Below are 18,844 nucleotides of genomic sequence, written 5' to 3' on the forward strand. Positions count from 1 at the left end.
ATTTTCTTTATGTCCTAAACTAAGATGCCTATTAAAATGGTATTTCCTCTGAAACCCAATCTTTCTGTTACCCACAAGCTGGGTGTAACAGCCAGCACACACAGTGAGATAATGCTGATAAAAGCATTACCAAAACAAAGCCTTTCTACATTCCTGCTTAGCTCAGAAGTTCACAAATTCAGATTCATAGCAAATCTCAGTGATCTAAACCAAGTACCATGGAAAAGACCCGTATCATTAGTAAGTATAACTATCAAGCAATAGAATTATTGAATAGAAATTAATATTGAAATGTTTCTTAAAGGACTTAAAGTTCTGATTGCATTGAACTATTTCTGCTTATCTCATATTTTGGGAAAAGAGATACAAAAATTTCATCTACTAATAAACTACACCTGAATGGATAATGTACATAAAGCACACGTACCACAACACACAAATTCCACTTTATACCTTTTTTGAGGATGCTTGCTGAGTTAATGTGATGTTATCAACACAAAGCATCATGCTGCAAACGACCCACTCCGTAAGCATTACAGAACTCTTGTTGGTTATTTCCTTAACATAAAAGCAAACAGTTAGTTGGGTTTCTTAGTTAATTCATTTCAAAACACAGTTTTGTTAGCAATTGTAGTTTGGGGCCTACTAATTCAAAATTTTCACACTTCCACAGCAAAACACTTTGAAAAAAGCCTTTTATCAGTTTCTTTAGAAAATGAGTTAAAGCTGATAAGGTATAGAACAGCTAAATGCATAATGTAAAAGTTTTATTAAAAAATAATAAATGCTTATTATTTCAAGAACATGGAAATTAGGAAAATAAGGTTTGTTTTTATTGTGGCAGACAAATATCATATCTGTATTGGGAAGGTTTTTGTCCACACAACTGATCACCTAACAATGACAAGACAGAAGTCCTCCAGAATTCCTGCACAGGTAAGTTTCTCATTTCTTCTTCTTCTAAAAAAAAATATATATATATAGGTGTTGGTTCCATATGCTCTTCACTATATCTTCTGTTTGATTTTGTTTGTTCATAATAAACTAACGCGTGACTAAGAGGATCCAGGGGAACACAGCTCTGGGACAGTATGCCTCAGCACATTCCTCATACTGCAACTTAAAAGCAGTGGGAAGGTAAATGGCAGCTTTTTTTTTCTTTTTTTTTTTTTTCTGTGATCCAAGAAAAAGTGTGTACATGGCCACAATCTGAATTCAATGCAAATCTTTAGACAGAGCTCACCTTGGTAGAAAAACCGTCACTGGCAATGGCATTACATAGGACAAACAAGTTGGCAAGATATTTTGGCAAAAAGACAGACTGAAGTGTTATAGTTTAGTTAGACAAATCACCTTTTATCAACTACAGAGGTCAGAAATTTCATATTAATCAAAATGCAAAGAAATAAATGATAGCATTTCTTGAAGTGTCTTACACACTGCTCTAGGGGCAACCTCCCCACCTCTACAAAAGAGAAATACTGGACTCCAGGGGCTGCCACCACACCTAGCAATGGTAATGCTACCAATGGCATGGTGGTACTACCAACTACACCAACCGTTGTCAGAACATAAAAGACATTTAAACCTCCCTCTCCTCTCTCCTGGGGAAAGTACACACCATACACCAGAAAACACGGTACATAAACCAGGAAACGTACAGCAGAGAACAGTGTTTTTAACAAGTATATACTGAGAATAGATGCATCTTAGGGATTAATGTAATTACAGCTGAAAATGTCAAGCATTTAGATTACTTTCTCCCAAAGCTGAAATACTGGTGTTAGTGTTCTGATGCTAGGCCTTGGAGAGAATTTTAATTTTAGCTAATTGCACAAACACAGTTTTACAATTTCTTTCAGGCTTCTGAGTGTGCCAATTTGTACAAGTGCCCTCTATGCAGAGGAGTGGCTTCAGTGCATGGAGCTTTGCCTTGGAACAGGTGAAAAGCCAGTTGAGAGCTTATGGGTAAAGATCGGAGAACAGACCAACATGGGAGACTTCACAGCAAGTATTTGCTACAGGCTGCCTGATCAAGAAGAGCAAGTAGTTGGAAGCCTTCTTTAGACAGCTGGATGAAGCCTCATGATGGCAGGCCTGGGTGCTCATGGGGAGCTCTAACCACCCCCGTAGCTGGTGGTAACAGGGCTGGGTTCAAGCAGTCCAGGAGGTTTCTGGAGGCTGTAGAGGACAATTTCTTCACACGAGCAGTCGATGAGCCGGCTAGGGGAGGTGTTCTGCTGGACCTGTCACTGACGAACAAGGAAGAACTCATCAGGGAGGTGAAGGCTGATGGTAACCTTGGCTGTAGTATCCAAGGGCTGGTGGAGTTTAAGAAACTGAGAGAAGAGTGCAAGACAAATAGAAGAGTTACAACCCTGGGCTTGAGGACCGTGGACTGTGGCTTGCTCAGGGATCTACTTGGCAGGAACCCCAGGGTCATGGCCCACAAGGGCAGAGAGACCCAAGGACAGCTGGTTGATCTTCAAGGACACCTTCCTCTAAACAGAAGGACAGTCCATTCCAATGCGCAGAAAGTCAAGCAAGCGTGGCAGAAGGCTGGCATAGATGAACAGAGAAGTCCTGAAGAAGCTCAAACACATACACATAGTGAAAGCAGGGATGAGCTGCTTGGGAGGAATACAGAAACATGGCCCACGCATGCAGGGATGGAAATGGGAAAGCCAAAGCTCGGCTGGACTTGGATCTGGTAAAGGGCAACAAGAAGGGCTATTACAAATACACAGGCAACAAAAGGAAGACCAGGGAAACTGTGAGGCTACGGCTCAGTGGGGCACAGGACCTAGGCAGAAAGCAGATGGAAATGTCTGAGGTACTGCATACCTTTTTTGCCTCAGTTTTTACTGGTAAGGTTTGTCCCCAGGCCTCCCAGATCAGTAACTCTAGCGGCAGAGACTGGGAGAGTGATCCTTTACTTACAGGAAAGGTGGACTGAGTTAGGGACCACTAAGGCCTACAGGGCATACACAAGACTGTGGAACCACCGGGGCTGCATCCAAGGGTGCTGAGGGCCGGCTGAAGCAGTTGCAAGACCCTTCTCTGTTGTCTTTGCAAGGTGATGGCAGTCAGGGGAGAGGCAAATGCCATGCTTGTTTACAAGAAGGGCAAGGAGGAGGATCTGGGGAACTACTGTTCCATCAGCCTCACCTTAGTCCCCAGAAAGATTACAGAGCCTATCTTCCTGGAAGCTGTGTGCAAGCACATAAAGGACAGCAGGATTACTGGGAATAGCCAGCATGGATTTACCATGGTCAGACTGTGCCTAATCAGCCTGACCATGTTCTGTGGAGAGATGACTGGCCCCTGTGAACAAAGGGAGTGGAGTAAATATTGTTTACCTGGATTGTAGCAAGGCCCTGAACAGCCTGCCATTAAATCCTTCCAGCCAAACTGGTGAGAAATGGACAGGATACATGGACTACAGTGAGTTGGAAACTGGCTGGATTGCTGAGTTCACAGGATGGTGAACAGCAGTACAAAATACAGCTGGCAGCTGGTTACTAGCAGGGTCCCCTGAGGCCTATAATGTTCAGTATATCTTTATTAATGACCTGGAAGATAGGACAAAGTGCACTCTTGCCAAATTCATAGACAACACTCAAGTAATGAAGGAAACTGCTGACAGGCCACAGGGTGGGGCTGCCAGTCAGAATGGGCCTTCGGAGGCTGGAGAAAAGAACTGATAGAAATGACATGAAGTTCCACAGAGTCAAATTCCTGCACCTGGGACACTATAAGCCTATACAGCAGTACAGGCCAGGCAGTGACTGGTTGGAAAACAACTTTTCAGAAACAGACCTGGGAGCCCTGGTGGACACCAAATTGAGTATGACTCAGCAGTGTGCCCCGGCAGTGAAGAAGGCCATCCATATATTGGACCATATTAGCAAAAGCATAGACAGAAGATCGAAGGAAGTGGTTATTCTCATCTACTTGGTAATTGTGAGGCAAGATCTGGTTTGGGCTCCCCAGTACAAGAAAGACATGGACATATTGGAGTGAGTGCAGTGGAGAACAACCAAGGTGGTCAGGAGCTGGAGCATATGGCATACATGGAGAGGCTGTGAGAACTGGTTGTGTTCAGCCTTATGAACAGAAGACTCACAGAAGATCTTACTGTTGTTTTCAGCTACCTAACAGAAGGCTACAAAGAAGACAGAGCCAGACTCTTCTCAGAGGCATGCATTAAAGAACAAGGGACAACACTCATGAGTTGCAGTAAGGGAGAATTTTTTCACTGTGAGAGCGATAAGGCACTGGAGGGGGTTGCACAGAGAAGGTGTGGAAACTTAAACCTTGGCAATACTCAAAGCTTGACTGGATATAGCCCTCAGCAACCTGCTGTAGCTGATCTTGCTTTGAGCATGGGGTTGGACTAGATGATCTCCAGAGGTCCCTTGCAACCCTCAACTGTACTGTGATTATAAATGTTCTTTCAGGAAACAGAGGATAAATTAATAAAGTAGCACTGGAAATTTCACCAGCCTTTAACAACTATGTCCCAGCTGTCACCCTAGAATTCTAGAAGGGTGAAATATTATCAGGGCTTTTGCTTCCATCTCTCAGGAGATAGAACATTAAGGAGTGAAAACAGACAGGCCCTCCCAGCCTGAAGGAGTCCATGGATGAGAACTGTGAGGAACACAATGGAACACAGTAAATAGTAGAGTGCAAATACTTTAAATCACTTCTTCACCTTAGCAGTGTGTTTAACCACAATAAATAACTGGCTGTGATTTTTTTTCATCATAGATTTAAATTCTAACTACCAAAGAATAATATTTCCCAAATCAAAATAAATAATTCTATGTGACCCTTTTAAATTGCTAAATTGTTAAATTGTTTAAATTTTAAATTGTTAAACAGCTTATGCCAAAGGAGACAATTGAGCATCTTCTGTTTTTTGTGCTGTTGTTCAAAAGTGGGTTTCAGAGTTCAGACTACTGTTGAAACACAGATTCAGGGAAATTGGAAGTAAACAACAGAAAGCCTAGAAAGTATTGTTTAAAAGGCTTCTATAAAGGAATAAATTCCAAGAGCAAAAGGTCAGATATGGCTTCACTAACTTGATCTGTTCTGTACTACTCCCATCATACAAAGCACAAGGAAGGAAATTCTGACAGGATATTTGGAGATTTTCCAGGGGGCATCAAAAAATTAGTTACACACCATATCTTTCCACTCCCTCCCAACGCAAACTACCTTCGGAGGAAATGCAGAGCTCCCAGTTGATGAGAGGAGGAAATGTTTTGCTTTGTTTTTTTAAGTTCTACAAGCTCTAGTCACAGACCAAAGGAGATACTACTGTGACAAGCACTGTGGATTCACGCTGTTTTGCCCCTTTGCTATAAACATTCCATATTATGTCTACATATTCAGATTATATCACAAATTATTACTATATATGCTACTTTTTCTAGTGCCTACTTGAAGTAGTTTCAGTTAGCATAGAAATCCTTAAAGCAAATCTATAAGATTCTGTACACTTAGTTAATTTACAGCAGCAACCCAAAAGCTACACTTTGCTCCTACTGAGGACTATACGAGTTCTACAATCATCTTTAGTTATCAACTAAATTGTGTCCAAAATTGGTATGAACTATTTTGAGCACTCACGTAGAGAGGATGCAGAGGAAGTCCCACGAAGAAACATCTGCAAGCCATCCTCACTGTCACTGGTACTGGCCATACTGTTTCTCATCTGCATCACAGATAGCTGTGAGCAAAGACTAGGCTGACGATCAATCTTTTTGGAGGCCTAAAATATATATATATTATTTTAAAAGAGGTATCAAGTGAATTTGAAACAAAAATTGAGACTTTTTTTCTCTGTAGTTGACACTCTGGTCTCAGCTGTGACTATTTATGAATCAAGAAAGAGCAGAAGATTCTGTGTAGTGTAAATTGATTTAAATGCAAATATAAGATGCCAGTAATATATTGGAATTAGAAAATCAACAAGCATGAATTATTAAATTTTTCTTCTGTGCTGTACTGGAATTTGCAGGTATTTTCCTACAGGCAGATTTATTTTTATTATATGGTAATCCATTACTCAAGTATGATGCTTGGTAATCACATACAGGCTTCATGACAGCGTGGTCCTCCTTGCTAAGAACTGGTTCCTGATTATACTGAGGACAAATTAAATGCATCATATGTACAATATTCTCCGTCCAATGATTTTAGGGTCTTCTATTTGCTTGCAGGACTTTTTCTGAGATGTCTTTGTACTATCATATTTACTTGAAACAATGCATTTTATCTTATTAAATATTACTGAAAATCAGAAAGATATTGCAGGTTTATGTGAAAGGTGGTAATCAATGGCATATGCATAACGAATAACTCCATTTTACTGAACTTTAACAGTCAGGAATTACCACTCTGTTTCATATAGAGAGGAACAACTATTTTCCCAAGAGTAGTGAAAATCTCCTTATGTAGAAGTCATAAAGTTCCTTACAATTAAAATGGTATTTTTCCTGTTTTCCAACATACAACAAATAGACACTCTTCTTAGCTACTATCATCTTGATAATGAATAATCTACACTGGATTTGTTTTGGCTGCTCTCCTGTATGTCCCCTGTGTACAGAAAGTCTACTACAAAGTTTTCTGTTGAGATTGTTACCAGATTAAAAGTACTAAGGACACCAGGAATATGTACATTTGACAGTGAAGCTTGTGAGAAGTGACATATGCATAGGGTTCTGACAATAAGGAAATTAAGGTGGTTTTACTTGACAGAGCGTTTCTGTCACGCATTATATAGGAAGGGCTTGTGAAGAATTTCATTTGAGGAAGAATAAAAAGGTACTACAAATTTTCCAAATGCTCACTCTTGCTGTTTATAACATATATTTTCCAAAACTGTTGAGATGCAAAAGTTACAATGATTTTGATTTCAAATGACTACTTTCACTAAAAATAAGGACTTGGTACAAACACAAGCGAAAATGAAAATGTAATTAAGAAATATACATAAAACTGTGAAGCCAAATATATATGTATATGACGTTAACATTTTAAATGACTTTTGAGTAAAATATATACTCAGTGCATATAACTCAAAAGTGTTACTAGCTGTAGTTAAATGGGCCTTTTCTGTTCATACTGACACATCTGTATATTATAAAGCTATACCTTTATAGTTTACTAGTAGCTCTACTATATTTACCAAATACCTCTATTTAGCATACAGCAGTAAATACAGACAGGGTAAATACAGAACTAGAAACTACTTTCAGCCTTGATCTCATCTAGCTCAACAGGCTCAACAGGTTGGGTATCCATTGGATTTTCCAAGCTCTGCATACCAAAATAAACATTTCAAACAGCAAGGACTGCCATTTGATGACAGCAATACCCATGGCTGCAACCCAGCAGGATTAAAAGGGAGGAGGCAGGAGCTGTTCTCACAAGGAAACCTGAAAGGAATATGCTGATGACAAATCCTTGCACTACTGTTTTCATAAAATGTGCAGATGTTGTGTTAGTCAAAGCATGAAGGAAATCAAATGGATAGGAAGGACACAGAGAATGGGATAAAAATGACCTAAGCTAAGACAGTATGAGGGAAAAAAAAGGGATAAAGAGGAAAAGGTAAAATAAGAGACAGAGAAAGAGAAGGGATTTCTTCTGGCAATGAATATATTCAGATATTCAAACTGCATCTGTTTCAGACTTTTTGGAGGATAGCATGAACTCCTTATGAGGTGAAGTTGCAGCGTCCCAGCAAATCAATTTTCTAACATATTTAATTCAGCAATTGTCTTCTGCCAGATTTTGGTAGCTGGACTCTGTTAAAGTCTATCCACCTTCCTGTTGTTTTTAACATTTTGAAGGTATGATAAGGACTTTTTACTTAAAAAAAACAAACCAACAATTTAGACCTTACAACAGTGAGTATTCCATGTGGTATTACCAGAGAATACTGACACTAGTGCTGAAGTTCTACTGTGCAGCACAAGTCAGCAGCGTAAGTGTGTTGCAGATGAGTTTGTATGCTATGCACAATAAAAATACCTCAATGTGCCTAGAGTCACCCACATGTAAGAAAATAAAAGAAGGGAATGAAAGAAAGAAGGAAGACAAGAAGAGAGAAAATTAAAATAAAATAAAATAAAATAAAATAAAATAAAATAAAATAAAATAAAATAAAACAAAACAGAACAGAACAGAACAGAACAGAACAGAACAGGAAGAAAGCAGAAAAGAGGAAAAAGTCAAGAAAAAAAATAAAAGAAGAGGAAAAAAAGAGGGAAAAAAAAAAGGAATGTAGAAAACAACTGTCCCCCAGGAGATGCCTGCTGAATGCAATTCTTAGCACATAAAGAAGGCATGCTGCTAGGTGTTCCCTCCAGATGCCATAGTTCAGAAATGACTTACTGTCTATACAGTTTTTTTGTTTTGTTTTGTTTTTAATACAGTACATCTCTGTACTCTGCAATTCTTACCCTTTTTTTTTTTTAAAAAAAGAAGAAAAGTATTAACCACATATGTTGTAAGATGTACTTCATAGATGGCATATTCCTGCTATATCACTTTTAGTTTATTGCACCAGTAAGACTCACAACCTCAGATGATCAATAAAAACAGTGATCTGAAATAGTTTTGATGATCTAATTGCAAGACAGGGTAATCCTCAGTGTCACTGACCACTGTAATCCCCTATGTCATTGACCAGAGGGCAGAATAAGCAGTGTTTTACTGCCATAAAATTGTTTCTCCGACAATTCTTTTTTTCCTCTCCTTATAACCAGTAGAAAATTGGGAAAACTTACAATGTCTAATTAACCATAAATACCTTACAAGTGAAGCATACTATGTAATTTGTATGGTAGCAGTGGCAGTCATTCTTTTTGGATCTTTTTCCAGTAAATTCACGACTTTGAAGAATTAACTATTTAACCTCTATGTATTTATGGGCAATCTGACAAAAAGGATTTTTGCTCTCGGTTAGTGTGAGTTAAGTCAACAAAGACAGAATATGAAAATACTGTATTATAAATATCCTAAGCTTTTCATAAATGATGGTGAAAGTTCTTCAAATAAATTACATGAGAACCCTAGCCACTATATAAAGAATAGAAAAATCACTACTAGCAGCTGAGTGGCATACCTTCCAAATCTTGAAAAGCCCTGTAACTAAGGAAGGAGACAAAATGAAAGTAAAACAAGATAATCAATATATCCATGGCTATGTCCAGACCACTTACCATGACACCTAAAGCATACTCCCTCTACACGCAAAGAACATAATTACAGCTGAAAATGTCACACAGAATGAATTATTTTCAGACTTCTTAGCAAAGGTATTTATATAGATTTCATGCCTTCTTCCACTGATTATACTGTATCAATTCAACACTGCCTTTTTTTCTCATATTGGCAACACTCAAGCACATGTTGAAATTACTCATTTTGGCAATCAGTGTTACCCAGCAGTCTGTCACAACAAGTGAACTCTTCTAAAATACCCTGAAGCTTCTTTGTACAAAGGTACACATTCATTAGTTAGAAATGATATCCTAGAAGAAGCACCTTTTTAGCTACTGCTCACCACGTCTGCCAGTTGGCAGTAGCCAATCAGCTGAGAATCTGTTATTCATCTTTCTTGCACATTGCTGTGCTAACATCAACCTCAGTATTGATGCTGACAAAAATGTTGCACTGACTCATATTTTGGCACTAAAAGGCAATATGAGTATGAATTCAACAGCTGATAGCAGCAGATAGAAAAAAGGTGCTTTAAGATGATTTAAACTTGAAGTAACAATACATTTGTGTAAGGCAGGAAAATTCCTAAATGAAACTTCAGTTGCTTACCTTGTCATTTAAGGTTGGGTCATTCAGTGAATACAGTTTATTTGTAATATCTTTGCCAATAAGATACTTAAAGATCTCATAAAGAAATGGTTCAGATTCCAGAAAATAAGTCAGCCTTTCTCTGGACCAGCACAGGAACTTGCAATTATCATCTGCGACAATGGTGACCTGAGAAAACACATACTCAGAATTAGCCCTTCTCTTTTGCCTGCAAGTAAGTGTTACCATTTTATTTGTGCCTCTATTTAAAATAATTCTTAAATCCATTACACTTTTTGTTGTCCCTTAGAACATGATATTTACAAATTTAAAACAGCTCACGTTTATTATCATCATATTTTTAACATATAAGCACGACCAGTTTGATTTGCTGAAAGTCTGGTGGGAAATAATATGAAGGGGAAATCTCTGCTAAGTTCTAAAACTTTAAGTATTTATGTTACAGGAGATTTACATGCAAAGTCAGTCCTGTGTTGATGACACTTCTCACATCCCAACAGGCCTACACATTTCTTGGTTTTAGTTCACATCACTGTGACCAAGCAGGAAGAATTGGTGTAATCCAAAAGTTTCAATGAAAGAGTTTTAAAAAGGAGATTAAAAAAAAAAAAAAAAAAAGAAAGTAAAAAAAGAAAAGTTTAATCTCTCTTTCTTCCTTGTCAGACCTTTTGATCTTACAAGCACTACCTTCTAGCACGTGATCCAGGGACCTCTTTGCTTAGTTATTGACAATTTTGCTGTTGATAGCTGCAGTCTAGTTTACACCCTCTCTAGGCAGGCTGTAGCATTTATAAACAACTCATCAGATTTGTACAGTTGTGCCAGTGGAGGGCAGTGCCACACAGAAATAAGCCCTGTGATACTGCAGCATGTTTTACAAGATGAAGTCAGTCATCTAGGAAGAAAAGAGGTGCACTGTACTATCACAGACTAACTTTGCCTCCTTAAAACAAATAAAAAATATATAAAGCCTAAGAGAAAATAGAAAGTCTAAGGAAAACTGTCAGATATACTCAGGTTTTAACTTAACTGTCTGATAACAGTAAACAGGCAGAGAAATACAAGCTTGGGAGGAACTTGTCAGCATTGCCAGCAGATGGAGTCCCTAAGACGAAATTCACATCCTACTTCGATGGCACTCCCGAAAACATTTATATTGCAGCACGCCGAAATGGCAAACAGCTAGCAAATCTCACGAGTGAAGGATGTGTACTGCACTAGACTGCAATAATTTTTCAGGCAGGCACAGCTTTGAGTTTTTTCCCTTTGGCAGAACTGATTCATATCTAGCCATTTATGAGAGAAATAGATTGTACCAAGTGGTCTGCAGCCCTGCAGGATGCCTTGCTGCCGTGAAATGAATACATCTCGACAAGTATCTCCCTCTGGCATTAAGCCTAATATTTGACTGGAACATGTTACATCAGTCACTGACTTTACATTCCGCATTACTCTTCTCCCTCCCTTTCTGCCATGGTATCAGCGGGGATGTATCCTGTCCAGCCACAGTCCAGTAATTACTACATAGACACTGTTAAAGAATATAAAGTAAGAGGCAGCAAAACAGTGATTTCAATAGTATGTGAAAAAAAACACCTTCTCTAGTAATAGTATTTTTTACTACAAGCTATAAGATATTCATTAATGTACTAGCATAATTAAACCACTAAAGATATATATCCTTACTGCTCCCATATGAATATTTTAATTCTAAGCAGTATGATCACCTTCAGTTAATGCTGCTGTAACAATTTTCAAGATGATAGAAGCATTTAACACCTTTAGATAAATACCAATTTCAAACTATTAGTTCCTGCATTTTACAAATCTTTCATTTTAGTAACACCAAACTTTACTGTAATTAATTTTCTTTTTCTGGTTTTTGAACTAGTGAAGGGACTGCTTGCATCATCTTTTTCTCCAGTAAAGCTCTCTCTTAAATAATTTCTCCTGAATGATATTTTAATACAAAATAAACTTGCGAACAGTAAAAAGGGAGAACAGAATATCAAAGGACAAACTATTCAGTAAACACCATCATAATACTGTTTTGCAGCATTTCATTCAAAAAAGTTTTTCTTGATATGGGCCATCACTAAACACCAGTACTAGAAAGGCAGCATATGACTTAAACCAAAGTGTACCTGGAATTTCTCACCCCGGTTCATCTGAGTTGATCGAAATTCAGGTGAATCTATAAAGGCACAGGGGTAAATATTATGCAGAAAATGCCCTCGATAAGAGACCTTCATTCTGGAAATAAAAATGTACAAAATATCACTTTAAAATCACAGAGGTCAATTTATTTGATATCATTTGAATATGATTATTGACAATGGTAATGCGGAAAGTAACAGGCTAAAATATATATTTATTCTGGAGTTTCAGCCAAAGAACCAACCTGTTTTCTGCCTGAATCTCCTCTGATTCCAATTCTGGTTGCCTGATGCGGTATGTAGCCTCAAAACACTGATTTTCAAAAGGGAAAAGGTCTGAAGGGTAATGACTCCACAGTCACACCAGAATCAGGCTTCCTTTAGATAACTAGCTTCACAGTGATGAGCAACTAATGACTTCAGAGTCAAAGAAAACCATGAAACCTGATGTCACTGTTGCCATCTACAAAGACTGTTTAAAATATTGGCCAGAACTTAGCAAGACCTTCAAGATTACAGCCTGGCCACGGGGATTTTTACCTTCTCATCTGGGTTTGTGAGCCAGGTCTGGGCAGTGCACTTGACCCAATTTCAATAGGCCTCTTGGTTTACAGTCAGCTGGAGGGTTAGTCTTCCCCTCCCTCATGAACAATATTCTTTAACGTTAAACCCAGAGAATGCACTGAGGATAAGATTAAGGATAACGAAAATATCCAAAACCGGAACAAACTTCTTGCTTGTTCTGGAAGACACTTTCTGTGGTATTGTATGAATATAATTTCCATTAAAATCAATATGGCTGTACACACACATTGATGCACAATGTATTTTCAGTAGGACACATCACTGTCATTTGAAAATAGTGTCAGAAAATAGCCTATGGCTAGAGGCTATGTGGCTATAGACCATAGCATGCAAGAAACAGTAACATTTACAAAACTAGCAAGCAACCAAACAACTTTTTAATGAATTCAACCACCACACAATACATAAGACCATTCCCAAGCTTTATAGCACCTACTTCCCCTTCAGCAGGATGCTCAGCCTATCATCAACTGATGTTTTATCCTCTGCAGCATAAGCTTGACCTGTCTTTAAAGTCTGAATGTTGCAAAATTGCCCAGTTAATCTCTGGAACAGCTCTGGAGGCACATGGAGTGGTTCGAACATTCTCTTGTAGAGGCTACTGAGCTCCTTCTCTATCTTGATCTAGAATGCAAACACAAATAAACATAAATACAGAGACAGACTGGTTAAAAAAGACTGCATGCATGCTTTAGCTGTTAAATCTGAGTAATATCTTTGTCTTTCATATGTTTAAACAAGAAAAGAAGAAGCCAATGTGTGACATCTATCCACAATGATGCCTTTGGCAGGGTGGCCAAAGCCTTAGCTAGAGCCAGCCAGGCTGGCAATGTGGTGCTTTAGTATGCTGTTCTCCGCAAGTGGCATGGTAAATCAGACACAAGGAGTCTTTTGAGACTTCTTTACATCTAACAGGGAATAGAACTTGGATGAGAATTACACAGAAAAAAAAATGAGGTTGCCTGCATTTTTCACACCATATCCACAACACATTCTGGCCATCTCTCAGACTCTCCTGGGAGCCTCTCATCCCTTTGCTTCTTGGCTGACTTGCAGTAGAAAAGCAGGACTATGAGTCCTGAAAAACAAACCCATCATATTGAAACCACGTGTGATGAGGGAGGAAAAAAGCAATGCCAGCTGAACATCCCACATCTAGGAGCCCACCCAAACTCAGGCAGCAGCAATGAGGGAAAGGAAGCTGGCTGAAATCCCAAGCCTGGAGATCTTTCCTGAATGAAGGCAGCAGGGAATGAGACAGAGTCCTTGCCTCCCCTAAAGCAGAGGCAGCTTGAACAAACAAATTAGAAGAATGAGCAACAGATCATGAAAAAATAATGTATACATAGAAAAGAAAAATGGAAAAGCAACAAAGAAAAAAGGTAGAAAAAGAAGAAAATGTCACCACTTCAACAAATGAGAATATTCCAAGTTTATGCATTTTTCTATTTATTTATTTTTTTAATATTAGAAAAAGGGAAAGATAGAATAAAGCAGCACAGGAGTCCAGGAGTCACTTTTCAGCTGATGGTAGCCAACAGTGCCAACTGAGAAGCTTCTGAGCACCCTGTGGTTGGAGGTGGAAGGGGTCCAAAATGATCGTGGGAGGCCCTGGTTTGACTGAGGCCCATGAGAGCTTCCAACTGTCAAGTATATACTATTTCCTCCCCAGAAGACTATTTTAGGGTTAAAATAATAGTCTTTAACCCCTACAAAACCTACGTATTTCATACCAAAAATCCTCCCTGCGCTGCTCTTCAAAGAATGACGTATGAGTGCTGAATAGTGAATCAAGCATAACAGAGGTTTTTGGAAAATTCATTAAGGTTTATATGTTTTTTATTTAAATCTAGAACAAACTGAGCTGAAGCAGAAACCTTCCAGACTTATGGAACCATATTTGAAGCTTATCACCCACAAGCTCAATCACTGGATGCCATCCATCCCACAGATGGGCCACTGAACTCCATGGGAATCACTTTGGAACTGACAATCAAGAAGAGATGGTGGGTTAATCCCTGAGAAACAGGATACAGCTACTTATTAAATTTCTTCACAGGAAGAGATAAGGCTGCTTATGTGATCTTGACATTATAATTTCATAACCTTTCAGGATGGTCTTTGCAGCCTTTATTTTTCTATAAAAGCTCAACAAGAGCATCCCAAACCTGCAGTCTTCACTTTTCACCCAAACATCCTCAAAATATGGAAAGTGGAAGCAAGTTTATAAACTGCAGAGATTTCTATGTGGCCTTGAAAAACAGACACCAATACCTATTTCCAAGGACTTAATACAAAAAATTCTTCTGAGAGCTCCTGAAAACTTTCTTTTGCTTATACATAGCTGAACTTACTGTTAACTTTGTGTACATATGCCACCCACAACAATGTTAAAATATTCTATTTTTGTTTAACTTTTTTGATCTGTCTATACATATACCTCCATCAACTGTGACTTACTGTCTCCTCAAAACATTTAAATGGATCATTCTATTACATTGCTTTGGCAGGATTTTGTTACATGTCTCCCTTCTCCTATAATATCATCTCTGCCACAGGACTGAGAAGAGGAGGGCTGGAATGCAAATGTTCAGACAAGATGATCAATAAAGTCACAGAATAACTGAGCTTGGAAGGGACCTCTGGAGGTCATCGTGTCCAAGCCTCTGCTCAAGCAGGGCCACGAAGAGTAACATTGCCCAGTATCTTGTGCAGACAGATTCCGAACATTGCCAAGGATGAAGACCCCACCACCTTTCTGGGCAACCTGTGCCAGTGCTCCATCATCTGCACAATAAAAAGTGTTTCCTTATGTTCAGGTTTCAGTATGTGCCTGTTGCCTTTTGTTCCATCACTGGGCACCACTGAAAAGAGCCTGGCATTGTCATCTTTGCATGTCTGCAACCTCCCTTTAGGTATTTATACACATTGACACGATCCCACTTGACCTTCCTCTTCTCTAGGCTGAACAGTCCCAGCTCTCTCAGCCTCATAGGAGAGATGCTCTTGTCCCTTCATGATCGTGGCCCTTTGTTGGGCTCCCTCCACTATGTCTATGTCTCTTGTGTTGGGGATTGCACTGAATTGTTTGATTTCAAAATATGTTCCATATACATGTGAAGTTGGGCAACTTGTTTGGTCCATAGCTTTTCCAGGAACTCACTCATTTTTAGGACCCATACCAATTTAACTTGTACCTCTTTCTATCCATGAGCACTGCAAGTCGAAGAGAGAGAAATTCCTTTCCCTGATAAACATACAGGTAGCTCCCAAGACTCCTGAATTCAAAACAATAAGGACATGAGGAGATAACTTGGCCCTAGAGTGCTAATTCACTCCCTTAACTAGCACATAATTCAGATTTCATGATCTCCCTTGTGTGTTTAATACTTAGGAAAGAAAACAGCCGCAACTACTTTCCTAAAGACCGATCAGGTTGGACACTGTAGATACACTTTGGATAGCCCTCCTTGTAACAGACTATTCACCCTCTGCAAGCACAGTTGACTCTTTCTCCAGTCATGCCTGTGGGTCATATTCCAAATGAGCCATATGGGTAGGTGTAATGTTTTGTTCAGCAATGGTTGAAATATTTTGGGATCCTGCCAAAGCTCCGAGTCAGAGCTCTGTAGAGACACTGATTAGACTCTTTCAGCTTCCACTCAGACTGGAAAAGCCAAATCTGTAAAGCTCCAAGGAGTCAAAACTGCAGAAATAATCTTTTGGTCAGAAAAGAAATTCACTGTTACTTAGCATGCCATGTTTAATAAAATAAATATTTAACTGAAAATATCAATTATTCATTTTGTAATATGGCTAACTTGTAATTATCTTCCATTCTTTTATTTCCTTAAAAATGTGATTTGTGAGGATGACTAAATAAAATTGATTTTGTGATGGGCAGTATAATAGATGCAGACAGAAAATCTAATTCAAAATCTGTTTCTAACTTTTTTTTTTTTTTTTTTTTTTTGCATCCTCTAGCTTTTTATAGAAAAACACTAAAAAAACAGCCTGAAAGTTCGTAGTAAACAGAATCTGTATGAGAGCTAAAAAGACATATGTGACTACCAGGCATCATTTCTTCCAGTAATCTTGCTGTTCATAGCCTGTAAAAAGGCAATTTATACATTGCTTGGGATACTACCCTGCTTCCATGTACTTTCCACTATTTAAATTCACACAATTTACTAAGAATTTAGAGCCTAGTTTTCAGAGATGCTGAGGACCCAGACCACTCTTACAGTGGCAGGAATAAAAATATTTCGAAAACCAGACTCTGGACTCCAGTTCTCCTTTGTGGTACAATTTAGATTAGCATGAAGTGAATTTTTTTCCTCATACTGCTAGAAAGCCGCAATGAAATGCATCTCACCTAACTGTGAGTATATAAAGGTAGGTTAGTAGTTAGCAATGGTTGTGCATGCTTGTTCTCTAGTCACTGGAGACAGATGGCAATATCACACCTTCAACAGGTACTAGGTAGGTGGCTTGAATGACACCGGACAAACTAGTTTAAACCAGATGTATAACCCTGGGACTGGTACTGTTTAATATCCTTATCAACAACATAGACAGTGGGCTTGAGTGTACCCTCAGCAAGTTTGCATATGACACCAAGCTGAGTGGTGTGGTTGATGTGACAGAAGGAAGGGATGCCATCCAGACAGACCTGGACAAGCTGAAGCAGTGGGCCCATGTGAACCTAATAAGGCTCAACAAGTCCAAGTGCAAGGTGCTGTACTTGGATTGGGGCAATCCCAGACATGAGCACTGAATGGGAAAAGAACTCATTGAGAGTCTTGGAGAGAAAGACTTGGGGGTTCTGGCGGACAAAAAGCTTGCCATGAGCCAGCAGTGCATGCTTGCAGCCCAGAAGGCCAACTGCATCCTGGGCTGCATCAACAGAGGAGTGGCCAGCAAGCTGAGAGACATGATTGTCCCCTTCTGCTCAGCCCTTCTGAGGCCCCACTTGGAGTCCTGTGTCCAGGTCTGGGGCCCCCAGCACAAGAAGGATGTGAGTCTGTTAGAGCAGGTCCGGGGGAGGAAAGCAAAGATGATCAGAGGGCCAGAGCACCTCTCCTATGGAAGAAGGGCTGAGAGAGCTGGAGATGTTCAGCGTGGAGAAGACTCTGGGGTGACCTTACTGCAGTTTTTCAGTACTTGAAGGAGGCTTATAAAAAAGATGGAGAGCAATTTTTTGTTCGGTCAACGGCAAGACAAAGGGGAATAATTTTAAACTAAAAGAGGTGAGATTTAGATTAGAGGTTAGGAGGAAATTCTTCACTCCGAGGGTGGTGAGGCCTCTCTGAGTCCACATCCACAACCTCTCTGGCACAGGTTGCCCAGAGAGGTTGTGGATGCCCCATCCCTGGAGGTGTTCAAGGCCAGGTTGGATGAGGCCCTGAGCAACCTGGTCTAGTGTGTGGCATCCCTGCCTATGGCAGGAGGGTTGGAATTAGACGATCTTTGAGGTCCCTTCCAACCTGAGCCATTCTATGACTCTGTCAAAGCGAGACAAGATGACTCCAGTTCTTCATTCCTCTTTCATAAGGTAAACTTACTGTCTCAGAAGTAGAAGCCACAACACATTATTTGTACTCTTTGAAAGTGCTCTTAATTGTTAGACTCAAGTGTAATCTGCTTCCTCTCAGAGGCCTTTCATTTCTGGAAGTGCTTATGTCCTGAACTATGTAATATTTCAGTGTCAGTATGTGACAGAGACTACATAAGAACGCAGCTGATGCCTGTGTAGAGCACTTCCCAGTTACGAGTAGTTGATATTCCTCCTACATTTTAACATTTTTGTTGCCTGAACATTTCTGTCTTTAGAAAGCAGTTTAATATTGAATAAGATTGAGGGAAAGAGAGATTTAGTAAAGGCATCAGTGGTGGTGGTTTCAAGATTTTAATTTGTTCTCTGTCCAGGATTATAGAGAATGTCAAGATGTAGTCATTCATTCTTAAAGTCAACAGAACTGACATTTGTTTTAAGAATGCTCTTCCTGTAGTAATTCCAGTCCCAGCAGAAAGAGCAGCTAGAAAGTTTTCATAGGGAAGACCATTTCTTCAAGCTCCCCACTTATGTTCCCTGGATCTGGTTGAGATCTGGAGTATGCAACTGTATAGGCATCTATCTCAACTAAGTGTTGCAAGCTTCACCACTACAAGAAGTATTTTGAAAGATGAGTGTACACATCTACAAAGATCAGGGTTAAATGATTTCCTACGATATACATATATAGACATGC

At 39.3% G+C, this 18,844-nt stretch overlaps 1 protein-coding gene across 1 annotated transcript in view; it reads right to left on the reverse strand.

Moving 5' to 3' along the window:
- Positions 1-1,174: 1,174 nt before the first annotated feature.
- Positions 1,175-18,844, reverse strand: part of LOC116488003 — a 49,494-nt gene continuing 31,824 nt past the window's right edge. Inside the window, 8 exon segments of the mRNA XM_032185279.1 lie at positions 1,175-2,018; positions 2,020-2,082; positions 2,117-2,235; positions 2,238-2,252; positions 5,638-5,779; positions 9,853-10,020; positions 11,997-12,105; positions 13,030-13,217. Of these exon segments, the coding sequence (XP_032041170.1) occupies positions 1,914-2,018; positions 2,020-2,082; positions 2,117-2,235; positions 2,238-2,252; positions 5,638-5,779; positions 9,853-10,020; positions 11,997-12,105; positions 13,030-13,217 (909 nt within the window). The 3' untranslated portion in view covers positions 1,175-1,913.

The sequence above is a fragment of the Aythya fuligula genome, chromosome 3 (assembly GCF_009819795.1).
Source record: "Aythya fuligula isolate bAytFul2 chromosome 3, bAytFul2.pri, whole genome shotgun sequence".
NCBI classification, from domain to species: Eukaryota; Metazoa; Chordata; class Aves; order Anseriformes; family Anatidae; genus Aythya; species Aythya fuligula.